Source organism: Salvelinus namaycush, chromosome 3 (genome assembly GCF_016432855.1).
Source record: "Salvelinus namaycush isolate Seneca chromosome 3, SaNama_1.0, whole genome shotgun sequence".
Lineage (NCBI taxonomy): Eukaryota > Metazoa > Chordata > Actinopteri > Salmoniformes > Salmonidae > Salvelinus > Salvelinus namaycush.
In genome coordinates this window covers 7,380,799-7,402,774 of record NC_052309.1, presented here as the reverse complement: position 1 = coordinate 7,402,774, position 21,976 = coordinate 7,380,799, and the positions used below count along the sequence as shown (strand labels likewise).

The window sequence follows — 21,976 nt, the reverse complement described above, 5'->3', positions numbered from 1 at the left end:
TGTGCTTGGGGGAGCAGGCAGAAAGACCGACGGTCAACATCTCCTGGTTGTCATTGTAATATAAGGTCTGTATTTAATTAATTGAGCTACACACACACTAAGCCCAATGCATCAGATGATCGTTTATTCAATGTTTTTATATCTGTCAATAACTGACTTGGTAGGATAAATAAAGGTTAATTTAAAAGGTTGTCAGGTGTGTGTGTGTGTGTGTGTGTGTGTGTGTGTGTGTGTGTGTGTGTGTGTGTGTGTGTGTGTGCATCTAAGCAGAAAGTGCCTGAGATGGTCTCGGGACTAGACCCGTTTGGGTTCGGAGGGGTCGTGTGTGTGTCAGATGGTCTCACCTGAAGAAAGACCCGTTTGGGGCGTGGGCTCGAGGGGTCTGCTGTATAGGGGAAGAACATTCCACACAACACCAGCACCAGAAACACAGTGAACACTGTTCCCAGACCTGCCAACAGCCACTTAGTAGACCTAGCCAAGTAGATGAAGTGGAGCTGGGGGGAGAGAGAGAAGAGAGAGGGGGGGGGGGGGGGAGAGGGAGAGAGAGAGGGAAAGATAGAGAAGTGGGAGGGGGGAGAGGGAAAGATGGAGAGAGGGAGGAGGGAGGGAGGGAGAGAGGGAAAGATAGAGAAGAGGGAGAGAGGGGAGAGGGAAAGATGGAAAGAGAGAGGGGGGGGATAAAAACACTCATCAGATCACTCAAAGCTGTTTAATAAAAAGTCATCAGCTGATATGATATTTCCTAGTCATCATCCACATTTCATCTTTCTGCCTCATATCCTCCATTGCATGGTGGAGAGGGGAGTTGCTGCTGACCTGGTTGGTAGAGTATTGTAATAAATATTGCTATGCTGTCGCTTCCAAAGGTTTCTATGGGAATGTTATTTCCACAAAGACTACAGTCAGGAACATGTTCCTGTCCTCTTCCCTCTTTTGGAAAGCTAGCTAGTATTAACCATGGTACTACTCTACTCACAAAGAAGGAGGAGAGGAAGAGTGTGGTGAGGGTGACGAGGGTGGCCAGGACCACGTCAGGGGGGATCTCTGTGCCGCTGCGCCCCAGGATGGGCGTGAAGATCTCAAACACCACCCAGATCAGGAACATGAAGTGGACATAGGGCAGAGCCAGACCCAGCTGGTAGAGAACAGAGTACTTCAGCGATGCACCTGGAGACACAGGAGAGATACATTAACTAACCCAGACCCAGCTGGTAGATAACAGAGTACTTCACCTGCACCAAACAAATAAGAGATCAATATAAAACCCTTTCAATTCAAAACTAATCATGTGATACAGCAATGTATCGTTGTTGCTGCTGAGCTGTGAAAATGACCTGACAACCTTCTGATTGAAACATCACACTTAATAATAACAATGGGAGCATTGAACAGTATCCACGTCTATCCATTTATTGTTCATGAAAAGGAATTTCCTTATGGAAAGCAACTTATCTATCGATCTACAGTGCATTCGGGAAGTGTTCAGACTAGAAGTCGACCGATTAATCGGAATGGCAGATTAATTAGGGCCGATTTCAAGTTTTCATAACAAATCTGAAATCTGTATTTTTTTACACCTTTATTTAAACTTTATTTAACTAGGCAAGTCAGTTAAGAACACATTCTTATTTTCAATGACGGCCTAGGAACGGTGGGTTAACTGCCTCGTTCAGGGGCAGAACGACATATTTTTACCTTGTCAGCTCGGGAAATTCATTCTTGCAACCTTACAGTTAACTAGTCCAACGCTCTAACCACCTGATTACATTGCACTCCACGAGGAGCCTGCCTGTTACACGAATGCAGTAGAAGTTAAGGTAAGTTGCTAGCTAGCATTAAACTTATCTTATAAAAAACAATCAATCAATCATAATCACTAGTTAACTACACATGGTTGATGATATTACTAGTTTATCTAGTGTGTCCTGCGTTGCATATAATCGATGCGGTGCGTATCGTTGCTCCAATGTGTACCTAACCATAAACATCAATGCCTTTCTTAAAATCAATACACAGAAGTATATCTTTTTAAACCTGCATATTTAGCTAAAAGAAATCCATGTTAGCAGGCAATATTAACCAGGTGAAATTGTGTCACTTCTCTTGCGTTAATTGCACGCAGAGTCAGAGTATATGCAACAGTTTGGGCTGCCTAATTTTCCAGAATTTTACGTAATTATGACATAACATTGAAGGTTGTGCAATGTAACAGGAATATTTAGACTTATGGATGCCACCCGTTAGATAAAATACGGAACGGTTCCGTATTTCACTGAAAGAATAAACGTCTTGTTTTCGAGATGATCGTTTCCGGATTCGACCATATTAATGACCTAATGCTCGTATTTCTGTGTGTTATGTTATAACTAAGTCTATGATTTGATAGAGCAGTCTGACTGAGCGGTGGTAGGCAGCAGCAGGCTCGTAAGCATTCATTCAAACAGCACATTCCTGCGTTTTGCCAGAAGCTCTTCGCTGTGCTTCAAGCCTATCAACTTCCGACATTAGGCTGGTGTAACCGATGTGAAATGGCTAGCTAGTTAGCGGGGTGCGGGCTAATAGCGTTTCAAACGTCACTCGCTCTGAGACTTGGAGTAGTTATTCCCCTTGCTCTGCATGGGTAACGCTGCTTCGAGGGTGGCTGTTGTCGTTGTGTTCCTGGTTTTAGCCCAGGTAGGAGCGAGGAGAGGGATGGAAGCTATACTGTTACACTGGCAATACTAAAGTGCCTATAAGAACATCCAATAGTCAAAGGTTAATGAAATACAAATGGTATAGAGAGAAATAGTCCTATAATTCCTATAATAACTACAACCTAAAACTTCTTACCTGGGAATATTGAAGACTCATGTTAAAAGGAACCACCAGCTTTCATATGTTCTCATGTTCTGAGCAAGGAACTTAAACGTTAGGTTTCTTACATGGCACATATTGCACTTTTACTTTCTTCTCCAACACTTTGTTTTTGCATTATTTAAACCAAATTGAACATGTTTCATTATTTATTTTAGGCTAAATTGATTTTATTGATGTATTATATTAAGTTAAAATAAGTGTTCATTCAGTATTGTTGTAATTGTCATTATTACAAATACATTTATTTTTTCTTTATTTTTTAAATCTGCCGATTAATCGGTACCGGCTTTTTTTGGTCCCCCAATAATCGGTATCGGTATCGGCGTTGAAAAATCATAATCGGTCGACCTCTAGTTCAGACCTCTTGACTTTTCCCACATTTTACAGCCTTATACTAAAATTGATTAAATATTTTTTTCCCTCTCATCAATCTACACATAATACCCCATAATGACAAAGCAAAAACAGATTTTTAGAAATGTTTGCACATTTATAAAAATATATATATATATCACATTTACATATTTATTCAGACCCTTTACTCAGTACTTTGTTGAAGCACCATTGGCAGGGATTAAAGCCTTGAGTCTTCTTGGGTATGGCGCTACAAGCTTGGCACACCTGTTTTTGGGGAGTTTCTCCCATTCTTCTCTGCAGATCCTCTCAAGCTTGGTCAGGTTGGATGGGGAGCGTCGCTGCACAGCTATTTTCAGGTCTCTCCAGAGATGTTCGATCGGATTGAAAATTCAGGCTCTGGTTGATCCACTCAAGGACATTCAGAGACCTGTCCCGAAGCCACTCCTGCGTTGTGTTGGCTGTGTGCTTAGGGTCGTTGTCCTGTTGGAAGGTGAACCTCCTGAGCGCTCTGAAGTAGGTTTTCATCAAGGATCTCTCTGTATTTTGCTCCGCTCATCTTTGCCTCGATCCTGACTAGTCTCCCAGTCCTTGCCACTGAAAAACCTCCGCACAGCATGATGCTGCCACCACCATGCTTCACCATAGGGATGGTGCCAGGTTTCCTCCAGATGTGAAGCTTGGCATTCAGATCAAAGAGTTCAATCTTGGTTTTCATCAGTTTTTCTCATGGTCTGAGAGTCCTTTAGGCGCCTTTTGGCAAACTGCAATCATGTGCCTTTTACTGAAGAGTGGCTTCCGTCTGACCACTCTACCATAAAGGCCTGATTGGTGGAGTGTCGCAGAGATTGTTGTCCTTCTGGATGGTCCATCCATCTCCACAGAGGAACTCTGAAGCTCTGTCAGTGACCATCAGGTTCTTGGTCACCTCCCTGACCAAGGCCCTTCTCCCCCGATTGCTCAGTTTGGCCGGGCAGCCAGCTCTAGGAAGTCTTGGTGGTTCCAAACTTCTTCCATTTAAGAATGATGGAGGCCACCTATGTTCTTAGGGACCTTCAATGATGCGGACATTTTTTGTTACCCTTCCCCAGATCTGTGCCTCGACACAATCCTGTCTCGGAGCTCTACGGACAATTCCTTCAACATCATGGCTTGGTTTTTGCTCTGACATGCACTGTCAACTGTGGCACCTTTTATTTAGACAGGTGTGTGCCTTTCCAAATCATGTCCAATGAATTGAATTTACCACAGGTGGGCTCTAATCAAGTTGTAGAAACATCAAGGGTGATCAATTGAAACAGGATGCACCTGAGCTCAATTTTGAGTCTCATAGCAAAGGGTCTGAATAGTTATGTAAATAAGGTATCAGTTTTAAAAAATATATACATTTGCTAAAATGTCTAAAAACCTGTTTTTGCTTTTTCATTATGGGGAATTGTGTGTAGATTGATGAGGCAAAAAAATGATTTAATACATTTTCAAAAATGTCTGTAACGTAACAAAATGTGGAAAAACTCAAGATGTCTGAATACTATCCGAATCCATCCATCTATTCTCTCCTCACCTCTGAGTTTAAACTCCCTGGCGAGGAGCAGCTTGGTGGTCAGAGGGAAGGCCACCATCAGCATGGGGACGTAGGCAGAGCAGAGGCCGTTAGCTGTGAGGTAGACCAGGGCACCGCACCACAGCAGCAGGCTCACGTCAAAGTAGAGCTCCCCCAGCTCCAGACGGCGCACACCCTGCAGGAGGAGGACCAGACAGACCAGGTCAGCAAGGAACAATCCCTGTCACTGGTGTATTGATACAGTATGCAGGAGGAACACTCAGACAGACAGGGGTCAATAAGGGCAGACACAGACTGTCATCCATTACCCCAAAATAGGCTTATCCATTTAATTGTTATATCAACATCAAGGTCTATCAAAATGTTTTTCTCTCATGGCTACATAGTCAACATAAAAATCAGTCAGATTTGTTTGGATGCATGTTTTATTGAGCTGCCTTACACAGACCATGTGAGAACCATGGAGAGTCTGAACTTTAGCCCAGATAGACCCACCCTGACATCCCACAGGCGAATGGCCAGGACTCTCCCTTTCGCTCTCCCTCTACTTCTCTCAGTTTCTCTCCCTCTACTTCTCTGTTTATCTCGCTCAGTCGCTCTCTGTCCCACCGCCCCGCTCTCACTCCACCCGCTCTCGTCTCTCTCTCTCTCTCTCTCTCTCTCCAACAAAGGTCTCATTCACAGAGTTTCAAACCACTCCATTATCGCCAGTACTGTGCCTGAATCACACATAATTCTGACTCTGGTCATGTTGCCAGGAGGAGAATGTTGTTTAATCTACCTCTTAATAATATCATCTGTACGTTTACCCTGGCACTGTAGTGAAGTATGAACTACTGCCTTCAACTACAACCATAACAGTGGAGACTGGCGCCACTCAGTGTCTCAGTGTCCAGGCCTGGAGCTCTGCCACTCAGTGTCTCAGTGTCCAGGCCTGGAGCTCTGCCACTCAGTGTCTCAGTGTCCAGGCCTGGAGCTCTGCCACTCAGTGTCTCTGTGTCCAGGCCTGGAGCTCTGCCACTCAGTGTCTCTGTGTCCAGGCCTGGAGCTCTGCCACTCAGTGTCTCTGTGTCCAGGCCTGGAGCTCTGCCACTCAGTGTCTCTGTGTCCAGGCCTGGAGCTCTGCCACTCAGTGTCTCTGTGTCCAGGCCTGGAGCTCTGCCACTCAGTGTCTCTGTGTCCAGGCCTGGAGCTCTGCCACTCAGTGTCTCTGTGTCCAGGCCTGGAGCTCTGCCACTCAGTGTCTCTGTGTCCAGGCCTGGAGCTCTGCCACTCAGTGTCTCTGTGTCCAGGCCTGGAGCTCTGCCACTCAGTGTCTCTGTGTCCAGGCCTAGAGCTCTGCCACTCAGTGTCTCAGTGTCCAGGCCTGGAGCTCTGCCACTCAGTGTCTCAGTGTCCAGGCCTGGAGCTCTGCCTCTCAGTGTCTCAGTGTCCAGGCCTGGAGCTGTGCCACTCAGTGTCTCTGTAGGAAGCAAAGGCTAGCCTGCTACAGCACCACTACCTACCATAGAGCACTGGCATAAACCATTGGCTACATCCCAATATGCAGGCTAATATAGAACTGACAATACATGCCCAATACATTGCTTCATTCCAAGTGGTATGGTATGCCAGTGTGCATATTAAAATATAGATATTGTCCACACCCGTGGAACAAATGCACCCAGGACAATACCAAAATAACCCAACGTGGTTACAGACAGAACAGAGAGGTCAATAACAGAAGCTGAGTCTGTATAAACGTGGCTAGGCTGGGCATAAGACTATAGCACTATTGACACAAGTCTGTTGAAAGCACAACATACGCATGCTGTTTTAAACCTGCAGGGCTGAACTGAATTTCAGAATAAAAGCTTTTCAAAGCGTCTGGTCTGGGTGGTAGAACTTTTTCAGTCATATGACTAGGTGAGTTTGACTTTTCTAACAGGCAAGGCTTCACATTGTGATAATCGCTGCAGTATCGAGTAGGGCTGTCCCCGACAAAATAATTAATATTGGTTGACAAAGTAATCTGTTGTTTCGACTAATTGATTGGTAGAATTTTTTGTACTTGTATTTTTCCATACATAGGCACACCCTATGTGTTTTAATGAAATCAAAGCACCTATGCTCAATTTCGAGTCTCATTGCGAAGGTTCTGAATACTTATGTAAATAAGGTATTTCTGTGCTAAAATTTCAAAAAAACTGTTTTTGCTTTGTCATTATGGGGTATTGTGGGTAGATTGATGAGAAGAAAAAAAACTACTTTGCCCATTTTAGAATAAGTCTGTAATGTAACAAAATGTGGAAAAAGTCAAGGGGTCTGAATACTTTCCGGATGCACGGTATGCATTAAGATTGTCTGATGCTTTAAGCTCACTGTTTGATGAGGGCAGCAGCTCTCATGAGTTGTTCATTGTCGCATCTCAGTTCTCACCTCTTCCTGCAGTGCTGTTAGCTGGGCTGTGTGTTCCTCTCTTTCCTCAAGTTCTCTCACCTCAGACCGGAGTGCAGCCAGCTCTACCTTCAGCCCTTCAGGTCCTGCTGGGGGAGGGGTGTGTGGTTGTGCTGGTCTGTTTTGTGGTTCTGTGCTGTCTGGCGTGTGTGGACTAGCTCACCATCTCTGAATGTATCCCTCTCGACTATGGGGGTGACTCTCCTCGTCTGCAGGGCAGTTTGAAGAGGTGTGATCAGACTAGCTTGGAGTGGGGTAGTCGTCATCAAGCGAGAGCTTCTCCTGCCGTGCTCTCTCTTTGATTCTGTGGAAGTCCTGCTGAAAGTGTTTTGAAGTTGCCCACCGCCACTGTTCCATTGTTGTACAGATTGAATAGGTTGTCTCAGGGTCCTTGTTTTCCAGTATTCTGATCTTCCATCTTCATACCCTCTCTCTTGGAGGCTGCTGTGCTCTTATAGCAGTGTGCAATGCCCAGGGATGGTCTGTGTGGAAGATTAAGTTGCTTTCTTTCCTATTTTTGTAGCAGTCAGTAAAAAGTGTCTCTGGATTGTCCATGAGGAGCTTCTCTTTGTACTCTCTCATTTTTTATATCCAAGGGATACTGTACTGTGGTGGCCTCTGCAAAGGGGGAAGGCATGGAGCAGGGGGCAAAAATTTGGTTGGGGGAGGAACTCTGCTGCCATAGTTGGGCTGAAGGGCTTTCACTTCACACCTCAGTGGAAATTGAAGTTGCAGACAGATCTGTTCTTTCCTATCAAGCTTGGTAGCCTTAACTTAGCATTCAGTCCTTATGAAGTAAAATATATAGAGATTATTGTAATGTTATTTTCCTTCTAGGCTTTAGAAGTAGCTACAGACGGAACATTACTTACTCAGTTCCAGGTTGGATTATATTTTTCGGGTTTCTGTTGTGCTTCTATCGCTGGTTGTTGGGTTATCAGAAAGTTTGCTGGATAGCAGTAAGAAACATTAGCAGTGAGAATTTTGTCCAAAACGAGGCTGTGGGTTTGGAGTTTGGATTTGGAATTAAAGGTTAGGATGTGTGTTTGGAGTTTGGATTTGGAATTAAAGGTTAGGATGTGTGTTTGGAGTTTGGATTTGGAATTAAGGTTAGGTTGTGGAGGGTAGTATCATGTATATGTCCTTGTAAAAAAAAAAAAAATCTAAACTTTATCCAACTCTAAATCTATCTTTTTGTAGAATAATTCTGAAAGATTCAGGAGCTCATCTGCTCATGAACTTCCCGGTCAACTGCATCTATGGGCTACACTGAGGTTTTTCTTTAATTATTTTAGGCTATCTGGTACTAGTGCAAAAGCTTTTGGGCCTAACTGTACTACCGCCAAATAGGCCACACGACTGGGAACAGGCAGAAAAGGTTAACGTCGATCCACGAAGGCAAAAAGGACAATGTCGGAGTTTACTTCAATAAGAGAAAAGCTGTGAAATGTAGAGTTGAAAATAAAGAGAAGGGACGACCAGAAAGTCATGTTTGGGAAAGATTAGGTGAAGTGGTAAAAGAGGATGATGACAGTGTTGTGTGGTGATTGTGAGGCGCTATACACATTCAACAGTCACAAGATCGGACTTCAAAATAGGCCTATGACACGTCAAGGGAACTGTAGCCTACTGTTCAGATGAGTAAAATGGAAACTGAAATCTGGACACTGACTGTAGGTCTATAACCTCTCACAGAGCCTTAACATTAACTCCTGCAGAATGAAACATTTCTTGCACTAAAATGATACACCAAATGTAGGCTACATTTTTACTCAGAAACAGGAGTAGAGAAATATGATTTATTTCAGTATCTTGAGAGAATGTGAATGTGCAGTTAGATACCATCTGTAGAGGTGCTATATTTATCAGCATCATAAAAGCTGATAGTATTTCAACCACATTAAATATGCATCCAAGCAGAACTTAAATCTTATCAGAAACATGTTGGCACTTTTACACAGCTTTCTATTTCCGTACAACCGGTCAAACTGATGTCCTTCAGAAACTTGGTAAAGAAAATCATTCCTTTTTTTTTGCTATTGCATTTCCTCCCCGATCCCTAAACGTATTTGCTCTGAGAAAGAAGCAGAAATGACAGAGAAAACTTTACCAATGTCAACTAGATTGAAGCATTCATTCTATCGATGTATGGTGAGCACGGGTTTACTTAGTCTTTTAGGGCAGTGGTTCCCAAACCTTTTTATAATCCCCTACCCCTTCAAACATTCAACGATCAGCTGCGTACTGTCAAATAGCACCAGGGTAAGTGCACTGTCAAATGTTGTTTTTTGCCATCATTGTAAACCTGCCACACACACACACACACACACACACACACAATACATTTATTAAACATAAGAATGAGTGTGAGTTGTTGTCACAACCCGACTCGTGGGAAGTGACAAAGAGCTCTTATAGGACCAGGGCACTAATAATAATACATCATTGTGCTCTTTATTTAACCAGCTTACATACAAAACCTTATTTGTTCAACAAAAGTTGTGAATAACTCACCACAGGTTAATGAGAAGGGTGGGCTTGAAAGGATGCACATAACTCTGCAATGTTGGGTTGTATTGGAGAGAGTCTCAGTCTTAAATAATTTTCCACACACAGTCGGTACCTGCATTTAGCTTTCATGCTAGTGAGGGCTGAGAATCCACTCTCACATAGGTACGTGGTTGCAAAGGGCATCAGTGTCTTAACAGCGCGATTTGCCACGGCAGGATACTCTGAGCGCCGCCCAATCCAGAAATCTTGCAGTGGCTTCTGATTAAATTCAATTTTTCACAGAACCGCTTATTGCAATTTCGATGAGAATCTGTTGTTCAGATATCGGTAAGTGGAATGGAGGCAGAGCATGAAAAGGGATAACGAATCCAGTTGTTTGTGTTGTCCGCTTCGGGAAAGTACCTGCGTAATTGTGCACCCAACTCACTCAGGTGCTTCGCTATATCACATTTGACATTGCCCGTAAACTTGAGTTCATTTGCACCCAAAGATTATACAATGATGGAAAGACCTGTGTATTGTCCTTGTTAATGCAGACAGAGAAGAGCTCCAACTTCTTGATCATAGCCTTAATTTTGTCCCGTACATTGTATATAGTTGCGGAGAGTCCCTGTAATCCTAGATTCAGATCATTCAACATCACCCAGATAGGCCAGTCGTGTGAGAAACTCGTCATCATGCAAGCGGCCAGACAAGTGAAAATTATGGTCAGTAAAGAAAACTTTAACAAAGGTTAAAGCTTTAACAAAGGTAACCATTTTCACTGTCGGTGTCCAAAACATATTTCAAGCTGTCAGGCATTCCCTTGGCAGCAAGAGCCTCTCGGTGGATGCTGCAGTGTACCCAAGTGGCGTCGGGAGCAACTGCTTGCACGCGCGTTACCAGTCCACTATGTCTCCCTGTCATGGCTTTTACGCCATCAGTACAGATACCAACACATCTTGACCACCAAAGTCCATTTGATGTCACAAAGCTGTCCAGTACTTATCCTCTCCTGTTATCCTGGTTTCCAGAAGAGGAAGTCTTCCTTAATTGACCCCCCATAAACATAACGGACATATACCAGGAGCTGTGCCAGTCCCGCCACGTCTGTTGACTCATCCAGCTGTAACACATATAATTCACTGGCTTGTATGCAAAGCAGTAATTGTTTCAAAACATCTCCTGCCATGTCACTGATGCGTCGTGAAACAGTGTTGTTTGATGAAGGCATTGTCTATATTGTTTTTTGGGGCTTTTTCCCCCAGCATTGTCCCAGCCATATCCGCAGCAGCAGGAAGAATTAAGTCCTCTACAATAGTATGGGGCTTGCCTGTCCTAGCCACTCGGTAGCTCATCATATAAGACGCTTCTAGCCCCTTCTTATTAATGGTATATGTTGCTTTTATACATGTCTTACAACTCAAAAGTTGTCTTAATTCTCACTCAATAAACTCCAGTGGCTTATTTTTCAAATTAGCATGTTTTGTTTCTAAATGTCTGCACAAGAGTGAAGGTTTCATTGAGTTGTGAGAAAATACTTTTGCACATATAACACACTGTGGCTGAGGAAAGGCACTATTCTCAATATAAGTGAACCCCAAATCAATGTAAGGGGGCAGTAGCTCTTCGGCTGCATCAGATTCACAACTGTCAGTGTCCATGCTAGCCGGGGCTAGCAACAAATGTAGAAATACTTATGCTAGCATTGGATGGGCTCGTGGAAGCAGAACAACTTGTGTCGTCGACAGGTGCAGGTATAGTACTGCTGGTAGTAACAGTACTACCAGTAGAGCTGGTATGTGTCTCTATGGACGCGGGCCTAACTGTTTTTAACCATTCATCAATTTTTGAAGAAACCGAACGAGCAGCAGCTACGTTTGGCTACATACGGACCGTTAATGGAATTCCCGCGAGAGAGTAACGGTTAATGTGATTGGATGTTAATTATTTGACTACCTGTATTTGACATTGTGTTGTTATTTCGCTGAACACTAGATGGTTTCATTTTATTTTTGGCAGTGAAACGAGGCTACTCAGGCGAGAAAAAAACATCACCCAAATGTATAGCCACGTTGGAAAATCTAAATGGACTGCTTGAAAATGTTTATCACATTTTTATTTGGCGTACCCCCGACGGCATTGCGCCTACCCCAGTCTGAGAATAGCTGTTCTAGGGCAACATACTGAATCCATAGACATTCAGTCCAATTGGAAAGTATTCAGACCTCTTGACTTTTTCCACATTTTGTTACATTACAGCCTTATTCTAAAATTGATTAAATCATTTTCCCCCCCTCATCAATCTACACACAATACCCCATAACGTCAAAGCAAAAACAGGTATTTAGAAATATTACATTTACATAAGTATTCAGACCCTTAACTCAGTACTTTGTTGAAGCACCTTTGGCAGCGATTACAGCCTCAAGTCTTCTTGGGTATGACGCTACACCTGTATTTGGGGAGTTTCTCTTATTTTTCTCTGCAGATCCTCTCAAGCTCTGTCAGGTTGGATGGGGAGCGTCGCTGCATATCTATTTTCAGGTGTCTCCAGAGATGTTTGATCAGGTTCAAGTCTGGGCTCTGGCTTGGCCACTCAAGGACATTCAGAAACTTGTCCCGAAGCCACTCCTGCATTGTCTTGGCTGTGTGCTTAGGGTCGTTGTCCTGTTGGCAGGTGAACCTTCGCGCCCAGTCTGAGGTCTTGAGCACTCTGGAGCAGGTTTTCATCAAGGATCTCTCTGTACTTTGCTCCGTTCATCTTTCCCTCGATCCTGACTAGTTTCCCAGTCCCTGCCAATGAAAAACATCCCCACAGCATGATGCTGTCACCACCATGCTTCACCGTAGGGATGGTGCCAGGTTTCCTCCAGATGTGACGCTGGCATTCAGGCCAAAGAGTTCAATCTTGGTTTCATCAGACCAGAGAAGGTCTGAGACTTCTTTAGATGCCTTTTGGCAAACTCCAAGCGGGCTGTCATGTGCCTTTTACTGAGGAGTGGCTTCAATCTGGCCACTCTACCGTAAAGGCCTGATGGTAGAGTGCTGCAGAGATGGTTGTTCTTCTGGAAGGTTGACAATTCCTTCAACCTCATGGCTTGGTTTTTGCTCTGACGTGCACTGTCAACTGTGGAATAAGGCTGTAGCATCTTAAAATGTGGAAAAAGGGAAGCGGTCTGAATACTTTCCCGAATGCACTGTATGACAGAAGAGAAGCTTCATGTATCTAATTATAGACAAGTTGACTAACAAATATTCTACCAAAATGTTGGAAATTATAAGCAGAAACATATCTAAATCAGGCAACAACAAAATAAATCCTGCACCCCCTTTCAGAAAAATGGTTCTGCCGTCTCGGACTAGCCTACAGCTAGAGGGTTGGGTGTGGGCCTCAGATTGTCACATTATTACATATAGTCGGGTGGTTGTGGATGGGTTATTAGCAATTGTGGGCGAGTGCGGGTGAACAAACAACTGACCCATACACCACAAACACACACACACACACACACACACACACACACACACACACACACACACACACACACACACACACAGCTCACCCCGTAGTAGAGGTTCTTGGCCAGTGTGTGGATCAGGACCATCGTCCCAGTGGCAGCAGAACCGTACATAAAGATGCATGTATAGAAGTCGTTGTACCTAGAGGACAACGGAGAAAGAAAACTATATTTATGCAAAATGATATGACTTATACTTCTATAAGTAATGACAATATTCTATATTGTTAAAATAATAAAGTTGTCCTCTAAAGTGTGTGGTTGGGGCAATCCAATATAAACACACAGAAAAAAGAGTGATTGGATACATCTACTTCCATACATCTTCTCTTGTTATACTCTGGACATTTGTTATTTATGTCTAAATGGTCAAATAAATGTTGTCTAAATAAACTAGAAAATGTACACTTCCTGAAGAAAATGTGTGTTTCAAGTGTTAATACCAGAACATGGATCGTCCTGTCAGCGACACAACCAAGGCTATGATGAGCACTGTCAGCAGAGTGACCAACCAGCTGAGGATGACCACCGCCGTGGCATAGGCCAGCTCCTTTATGTAACGACCTCCTGGGAAAGAGAGAGGGAGATACAGTACACAGCTAGTCAGGGATGGGGTCAATTCAGGAAGTCAACTGAAATTATATTTTCCCCCGGAGAAAGCCATTGAAGAAAATGTACATTAGAATTTCAGTTTACTTCCTGAACTGAAATGGAATTTACCCCAACTCTGCTGTACACAGATAGTCATTCATCCTTTAACACACTTTAGAGGGAAACAACCAATAAAGGTCCCCCACATTACCAAACTAACCTGCTCTGCTCAAACACATAAACCCTTTACACTCGTGGGGATTGGCCTATATGGAGAGGGCTAAATAGAAAGGTTTCTTACAGAAGAAATATGAAAACACATAATCATGGTAGCAATTAAAAAAGGGAACAGTTTGGAGATTATGGGAAAATGATTAGACCAAAGTAGAGGACACCTGACAAGACTGAATCCCAACATTACACAGTTGATTTTGTGTGCCTTTTACATTTACTGTACTCTTCGCTGCATTTGTTCATAACAACAGTTGACAATACTCCCTGCCTTCACACAAATCTGGGTCAGGTCGCAATCTATGCTCATGATGCCACTTACCCACATTACTGGGATGGGAGCACTTCTTAAATAGGTAGAGGAAGGTTGCCATGGCAGTCATGTAGTTGATGATGGTACCAACGCGGGCCGGGTACGCCACCACCACAATGCCAAGCAGGTCGAAGAACACCATGTTGCCATGACGATACTCGGACGAGTCCGCCAGCTCCTCAGACATCGCCAGGTGCTTCAGTACCGCCAGGATGTTGTCACCTAGGGATACGGGAAGGAGGTGAAGTGAAGTCAAATTTGATTTATTGAACCCACTGGTGTAAATTGGGTACAAAACAGGCCTCTCTTCCAGATGAGATTTAAGGTAGAATTTGTATTTATTAGAGATTGCCATTAGCTGCTAAAAACATTGTTTATGATGAGATTGTTTATGATTCTAAAAAACTGTTACATTTGACCTTCAGTCTAAAAGCTCTTTGGCCTAACAGTTATTAATATCCATGGACATTATTTATTTTATCTTTATTTAACTAGGCAAGTCAGTTAAGAAAAAATTCTTATTTTCGATGTCGGCCTAGGAACAGTGGGTTAACTGTCTTGTTTAGGGGCAGAATGACAGATTTTTAACTTGTCAGCTCGGGGATTCGATCTTGCAACGTGTCGGTTACTAGTCCAAAGCTCTAACCACCAGGCTACCTACCACGCCATTAGATGAGAGGGTTTGTCTGATCAAATCCCAGCTGGATTATATTGCTGTTGTGCCCTTTAGCCTGAATAGCTGCAGTGATTCACTGATATACCGAGTAGAGCAACTGTCTTCAATAGAAGCATTTTCTAAACAAACAATGCAATATATCAATCATTAAACCAACAGACAGACAAAGGGACCAGTGGGAGGATGAAATACATGAATGTGCTGCATTCTATGCCAAGACAACATCAATCCCTAAACAAATACAACACAAAAATACACAAACGTATTGTGTTTGTCTAGCATAGCGTTAGTGTGTTATGATTAGACTGAGGGCTGGGTCAGTTGTGCTGCCTGTCTGTGATGTCCCCTGCTGTCAGTGGGTTATGAATGATCTCAGTATGCTGCAGAGCTGGGTTCAAATAATATGCTAAATTATTTAAAAGCTTTGTCTGTGCTTGATTGAGCTTGCCTGGCTTAAATGGACCAATAGAAATGTCCAAAACAGCAAATCGCAAACATCTGGCACTCCATGGTAAACTAGACTAGAGCAAATGCTTAAAGTATTTGAAAGATTTCCAATAGTAACTGAACCAAGGATTGGTATGCTGCCAGTGCATCTCCCCCTCTCTGTTCGCTTGAAAACACAAAAGTAAGTAAACAACAGCTTAGCCTGGTAAAATGGCCAGCCTTGCACAAAGCTCCATTGTTCCAGTGTTCCGTTTGATATCTCCACGGAGTCCCTTCTGCCCCCAGAACGCAAACATAAAGCATTGCTTTCATTTGGACATTGGCTGCCTGGTAGCCTGGAATCCAAACTGACTTAAGCTGTGTTTAAACTGAAACAGTGGTGAGCCACAGCTTTCAGTCTGGTTTAAGCAGGCTAGCTTGGCTGGTCCTCTGGGTTGGGGGAAACTAGGCCTTGTCATACTGAAATTATTTGATGTTCTTAGAGTTTCACTAATTCCCTCCACCCAGTCGGAGATTAAGAATTACACTACAAATTGAGGAAGGTATAAGTGATTTGCATCTAGTTTTGAACCAGAACTAACAGCATTTATCTATAGTAGTTTTGAACCAGATTACAACCAGAACTAACAACATGTATCTATAGTAGTTTTGGACCAGATTACAACCAGAAGTGAGAGTATGTATCTAGTTTTAGACCAGATTACAACCAGAAGTGAGAGCATGCATCTAGTTTTGGACCAGATTACATCCAGAAGTGAGAGCATGTATCTAGTTTTAGACCAGATTACAACCAGAAGTGAGAGCATGAATATAGTTTTGGACCAGATTACAACCAGAAGTGAGAGCATGAATATAGTTTTGGACCAGATGTGAGGATAAAGATGAATTACTTCTAAAACAGATCCTGGTCCATTTATCATGGTGGTAGTGGACAGACCAATACCTTCTAAGATATGGGGAAATACTCTTTTCGCGCCACTTCAATACCGAAGTGCTTTAACGTAGCAGGTTAGGAGAATTAACGCAGCAGGTTAGGAGAATTATGCTTACATTTGTAAACAATCACATATACAGAATCTCTTATGCGTGGGAATACTTTGGGAGACATTTCCAAAATTAAAATCACTTGGAGTTCATTTGCCGGTGTTTTTACAGTCTTATGTCCAACAATAAAAAACTGCTCAGAAAACTTGGGGAGCCAAATAAATCGTGCGGGGCGCCAGTTAGGGAACCCTGCTTTAAGATATACTCTCACACCTTCCTTCCTTCCTTCCTTATCTGTTCTTTCTCCACCATACTGGGTTAGACTGCTGTGTTGTTCAAAATAGCTCCTCAAGATAGTAATATTTCATGACTGTCTTGATGGGCTGCTTCTATTTTAGATACTTTATTTCCCCCACTACTGTTTATGTGTGGACATGTTTATTCTACCTGGTGGTTAGAGTAGAGTGCTTGGTTGAGCAGTATGTGGTGTTTATTCTACCTGGTAGTTAGAGGTTAGAGTAGAGTGCCTGGTTGAGCAGTATGTGGTGTTTATTCTACCTGGTGGTTAGAGTAGAGTGCTTGGTTGAGCAGTATGTGGTGTTTATTCTACCTGGTGGTTAGAATAGAGTGCTTGGTTGAGCAGTATGTGGTGTTTATTCTACCTGGTGGTTAGAGTAGAGTGCTTGGTTGAGCAGTATGTGGTGTTTATTCTACCTGGTGGTTAGAGTAGAGTGCCTGGTTGAGCAGTTTGTGGTGTTTATTCTACCTGGTGGTTAGAGTAGAGTGCCTGGTTGAGCAGTATGTGGTGTTTATTCTACCTGGTGGTTAGAGGTTAGAGTAGAGTGCCTGGTTGAGCAGTATGTGGTGTTTATTCTACCTGGTGGTTAGAGTAGAGTGCTTGGTTGAGCAGTATGTGGTGTTTATTCTACCTGGTGGTTAGAGTAGAGTGCTTGGTTGAGCAGTATGTGGTGTTTATTCTACCTGGTGGTTAGAGTAGAGTGCCTGGTTGAGCAGTATGTGGTGTTTATTCTACCTGGTAGTTAGAGGTTAGAGTAGAGTGCTTGGTTGGGCAGTATGTGGTGTTTATTCTACCTGGTGGTTAGAGTAGAGTGCTTGGTTGAGCAGTATGTGGTGTTTATTCTACCTGGTGGTTAGAGTAGAGTGCTTGGTTGAGCAGTATGTGGTGTTTATTCTACCTGGTGGTTAGAGTAGAGTGCCTGGTTGAGCAGTATGTGGTGTTTATTCTACCTGGTGGTTAGAGTAGAGTGCTTGGTTGAGCAGTATGTGGTGTTTGTTCTACCTGGTGGTTAGAGTAGAGTGCCTGGTTGAGCAGTATGTGGTGTTTATTCTACCTGGTAGTTAGAGGTTAGAGTAGAGTGCTTGGTTGGGCAGTATGTGGTGTTTATTCTACCTGGTGGTTAGAGTAGAGTGCTTGGTTGAGCAGTATGTGGTGTTTATTCTACCTGGTGGTTAGAGTAGAGTGCTTGGTTGAGCAGTATGTGGTGTTTATTCTACCTGGTGGTTAGAGTAGAGTGCCTGGTTGAGCAGTATGTGGTGTTTATTCTACCTGGTGGTTAGAGTAGAGTGCTTGGTTGAGCAGTATGTGGTGTTTATTCTACCTGGTGGTTAGAGTAGAGTGCTTGGTTGAGCAGTATGTGGTGTTTATTCTACCTGGTGGTTAGAGTAGAGTGCTTGGTTGAGCAGTATGTGGTGTTTGTTCTACCTGGTAGTTAGAGTAGAGTGCCTGGTTGAGCAGTATGTGGTGTTTATTCTACCTGGTGGTTAGAGGTTAGAGTAGAGTGCTTGGTTGAGCAGTATGTGGTGTTTATTCTACCTGGTGGTTAGAGTAGAGTGCCTGGTTGAGCAGTATGTGGTGTTTATTCTACCTGGTGGTTAGAGTAGAGTGCCTGGTTGAGCAGTATGTGGTGTTTATTCTACCTGGTGGTTAGAATAGAGTGCCTGGTTGAGTAGTATGTGGTGTTTATTCTACCTGGTGGTTAGAATAGAGTGCTTGGTTGAGCAGTATGTGGTGTTTATTCTACCTGGTGGTTAGAGTAGAGTGCTTGGTTGAGCAGTATGTGGTGTTTATTCTACCTGGTGGTTAGAGTAGAGTGCTTGGTTGAGCAGTATGTGGTGTTTATTCTACCTGGTGGTTAGAGTAGAGTGCCTGGTTGAGCAGTATGTGGTGTTTATTCTACCTGGTGGTTAGAGGTTAGAGTAGAGTGCCTGGTTGAGCAGTATGTGGTGTTTATTCTACCTGGTGGTTAGAGGTTAGAGTAGAGTGCTTGGTTGAGCAGTATGTGGTGTTTGTTCTACCTGGTGGTTAGAGTAGAGTGCCTGGTTGAGCAGTATGTGGTGTTTATTCTACCTGGTGGTTAGAGTAGAGTGCCTGGTTGAGCAGTATGTGGTGTTTATTCTACCTGGTGGTTAGAATAGAGTGCTTGGTTGAGCAGTATGTGGTGTTTATTCTACCTGGTGGTTAGAGTAGAGTGCTTGGTTGAGCAGTATGTGGTGTTTATTCTACCTGGTGGTTAGAGTAGAGTGCCTGGTTGAGTAGTATGTGGTGTTTATTCTACCTGGTGGTTAGAGTAGAGCGCTTGGTTGAGCAGTATGTGGTGTTTATTCTACCTGGTGGTTAGAGTAGAGTGCTTGGTTGAGTAGTATGTGGTGTTTATTCTACCTGGTGGTTAGAGTAGAGCGCTTGGTTGAGCAGTATGTGGTGTTTATTCTACCTGGTGGTTAGAGTAGAGTGCCTGGTTGAGCAGTATGTGGTGTTTATTCTACCTGGTGGTTAGAATAGAGTGCTTGGTTGAGCAGTATGTGGTGTTTATTCTACCTGGTGGTTAGAGTAGAGTGCTTGGTTGAGCAGTATGTGGTGTTTATTCTACCTGGTGGTTAGAGTAGAGTGCCTGGTTGAGCAGTATGTGGTGTTTATTCTACCTGGTGGTTAGAGTAGAGTGCCTGGTTGAGCAGTATGTGGTGTTTATTCTACCTGGTGGTTAGAGTGCTTGGTTGAGCAGTATGTGGTGTTTATTCTACCTGGTGGTTAGAGTAGAGTGCTTGGTTGGGCAGTATGTGGTGTTTATTCTACCTGGTGGTTAGAGTAGAGTGCTTGGTTGAGCAGTATGTGGTGTTTATTCTACCTGGTGGTTAGAGTAGAGTGCCTGGTTGAGCAGTATGTGGTGTTTATTCTACCTGGTGGTTAGAGTAGAGTGCTTGGTTGAGCAGTATGTGGTGTTTATTCTACCTGGTGGTTAGAGTAGAGTGCCTGGTTGAGCAGTATGTGGTGTTTATTCTACCTGGTGGTTAGAGTAGAGTGCCTGGTTGAGCAGTATGTGGTGTTTATTCTACCTGGTGGTTAGAGTGCTTGGTTGAGCAGTATGTGGTGTTTATTCTACCTGGTGGTTAGAGTAGAGTGCTTGGTTGGGCAGTATGTGGTGTTTATTCTACCTGGTGGTTAGAGTAGAGTGCTTGGTTGAGCAGTATGTGGTGTTTATTCTACCTGGTGGTTAGAGTAGAGTGCCTGGTTGAGCAGTATGTGGTGTTTATTCTACCTGGTGGTTAGAGTAGAGTGCTTGGTTGAGCAGTATGTGGTGTTTATTCTACCTGGTGGTTAGAGGTTAGAGTAGAGTGCCTGGTTGAGCAGTATGTGGTGTTTATTCTACCTGGTGGTTAGAGTAGAGTGCTTGGTTGAGCAGTATGTGGTGTTTATTCTACCTGGTGGTTAGAGTAGAGTGCCTGGTTGAGCAGTATGTGGTGTTTATTCTACCTGGTGGTTAGAGTAGAGTGCCTGGTTGAGCAGTATGTGGTGTTTATTCTACCTGGTGGTTAGAGTAGAGTGCCTGGTTGAGCAGTATGTGGTGTTTATTCTACCTGGTGGTTAGAGGTTAGAGTAGAGTGCTTGGTTGAGCAGTATGTGGTGTTTATTCTACCTGGTGGTTAGAGGTTAGAGTAGAGTGCCTGGTTGAGCAGTATGTGGTGTTTATTCTACCTGGTGGTTAGAGTAGAGTGCCTGGTTGAGCAGTATGTGGTGTTTATTCTACCTGGTGGTTAGAGGTTAGAGTAGAGTGCTTGGTTGAGCAGTATGTGGTGTTTGTTCTACCTGGTGGTTAGAGTAGAGTGCCTGGTTGAGCAGTATGTGGTGTTTATTCTACCTGGTGGTTAGAGGTTAGAGTAGAGTGCTTGGTTGGGCAGTATGTGGTGTTTATTCTACCTGGTGGTTAGAGTAGAGTGCTTGGTTGAGCAGTATGTGGTGTTTATTCTACCTGGTGGTTAGAGTAGAGTGCCTGGTTGAGCAGTATGTGGTGTTTATTCTACCTGGTGGTTAGAGTAGAGTGCCTGGTTGAGCAGTATGTGGTGTTTATTCTACCTGGTGGTTAGAGGTTAGAGTAGAGTGCTTGGTTGAGCAGTATGTGGTGTTTATTCTACCTGGTGGTTAGAGGTTAGAGTAGAGTGCTTGGTTGAGCAGTATGTGGTGTTTGTTCTACCTGGTGGTTAGAGTAGAGTGCTTGGTTGAGTAGTATGTGGTGTTTATTCTACCTGGTGGTTAGAATAGAGTGCTTGGTTGGGCAGTATGTGGTGTTTATTCTACCTGGTGGTTAGAGTAGAGTGCTTGGTTGGGCAGTATGTGGTGTTTATTCTACCTGGTGGTTAGAGTAGAGTGCTTGGTTGGGCAGTATGTGGTGTTTATTCTACCTGGTAGTTAGAGTAGAGTGCTTGGTTGGGCAGTATGTGGTGTTTATTCTACCTGGTGGTTAGAGTAGAGTGCTTGGTTGGGCAGTATGTGGTGTTTATTCTACCTGGTGGTTAGAGTAGAGTGCTTGGTTGGGCAGTATGTGGTGTTTATTCTACCTGGTGGTTAGAGTAGAGTGCTTGGTTGAGCAGTATGTGGTGTTTATTCTACCTGGTGGTTAGAGTAGAGTGCTTGGTTGAGCAGTATGTGGTGTTTATTCTACCTGGTGGTTAGAGTAGAGTCCTTGGTTGGGCAGTATGTGGTGTTTATTCTACCTGGTGGTTAGAATAGAGTGCTTGGTTGAGCAGTATGTGGTGTTTATTCTACCTGGTGGTTAGAGTAGAGCGCTTGGTTGAGCAGTATGTGGTGTTTATTCTACCTGGTGGTTAGAGTAGAGTGCTTGGTTGGGCAGTATGTGGTGTTTATTCTACCTGGTGGTTAGAGTAGAGTGCTTGGTTGAGCAGTATGTGGTGTTTATTCTACCTGGTGGTTAGAGTAGAGTGCTTGGTTGAGCAGTATGTGGTGTTTATTCTACCTGGTAGTTAGAGGTTAGAGTAGAGTGCTTGGTTGGGCAGTATGTGTGCTACAGACAGTGAAGGGTGTTTAAGCTACCTTGGCGTGAAGGTTAGAGGAGAGTGACCGTTGGTAGAGGTTGAGCAATGTGAGGTGTGCTACAGCCTACAGCAGATTGTGTTTACACTACCAGGGAGGTAAGTGCTTGTTTGAGCAGTCATTTTCATTAATGGATGGAATGTGGAGTGAGAGTAGGGAGCAGAGA

At 43.6% G+C, this 21,976-nt stretch overlaps 1 protein-coding gene across 1 annotated transcript in view; it reads right to left on the bottom strand.

Annotated features, from left to right (window-relative positions):
- The window catches only part of LOC120044891 (endoplasmic reticulum metallopeptidase 1-like), a 59,504-nt gene that overhangs the window by 12,723 nt on the left and 24,805 nt on the right, over nt 1–21,976 (bottom strand). The window contains exons 7-12 of the mRNA XM_038989614.1: nt 14,369–14,581; nt 13,668–13,791; nt 13,270–13,366; nt 4,778–4,952; nt 980–1,170; nt 345–497 (exon numbers count right to left, since the gene is read on the bottom strand). Of these exons, the coding sequence (XP_038845542.1) occupies nt 345–497; nt 980–1,170; nt 4,778–4,952; nt 13,270–13,366; nt 13,668–13,791; nt 14,369–14,581 (953 nt within the window). The remainder of the gene's footprint in view (nt 1–344; nt 498–979; nt 1,171–4,777; nt 4,953–13,269; nt 13,367–13,667; nt 13,792–14,368; nt 14,582–21,976) is intronic.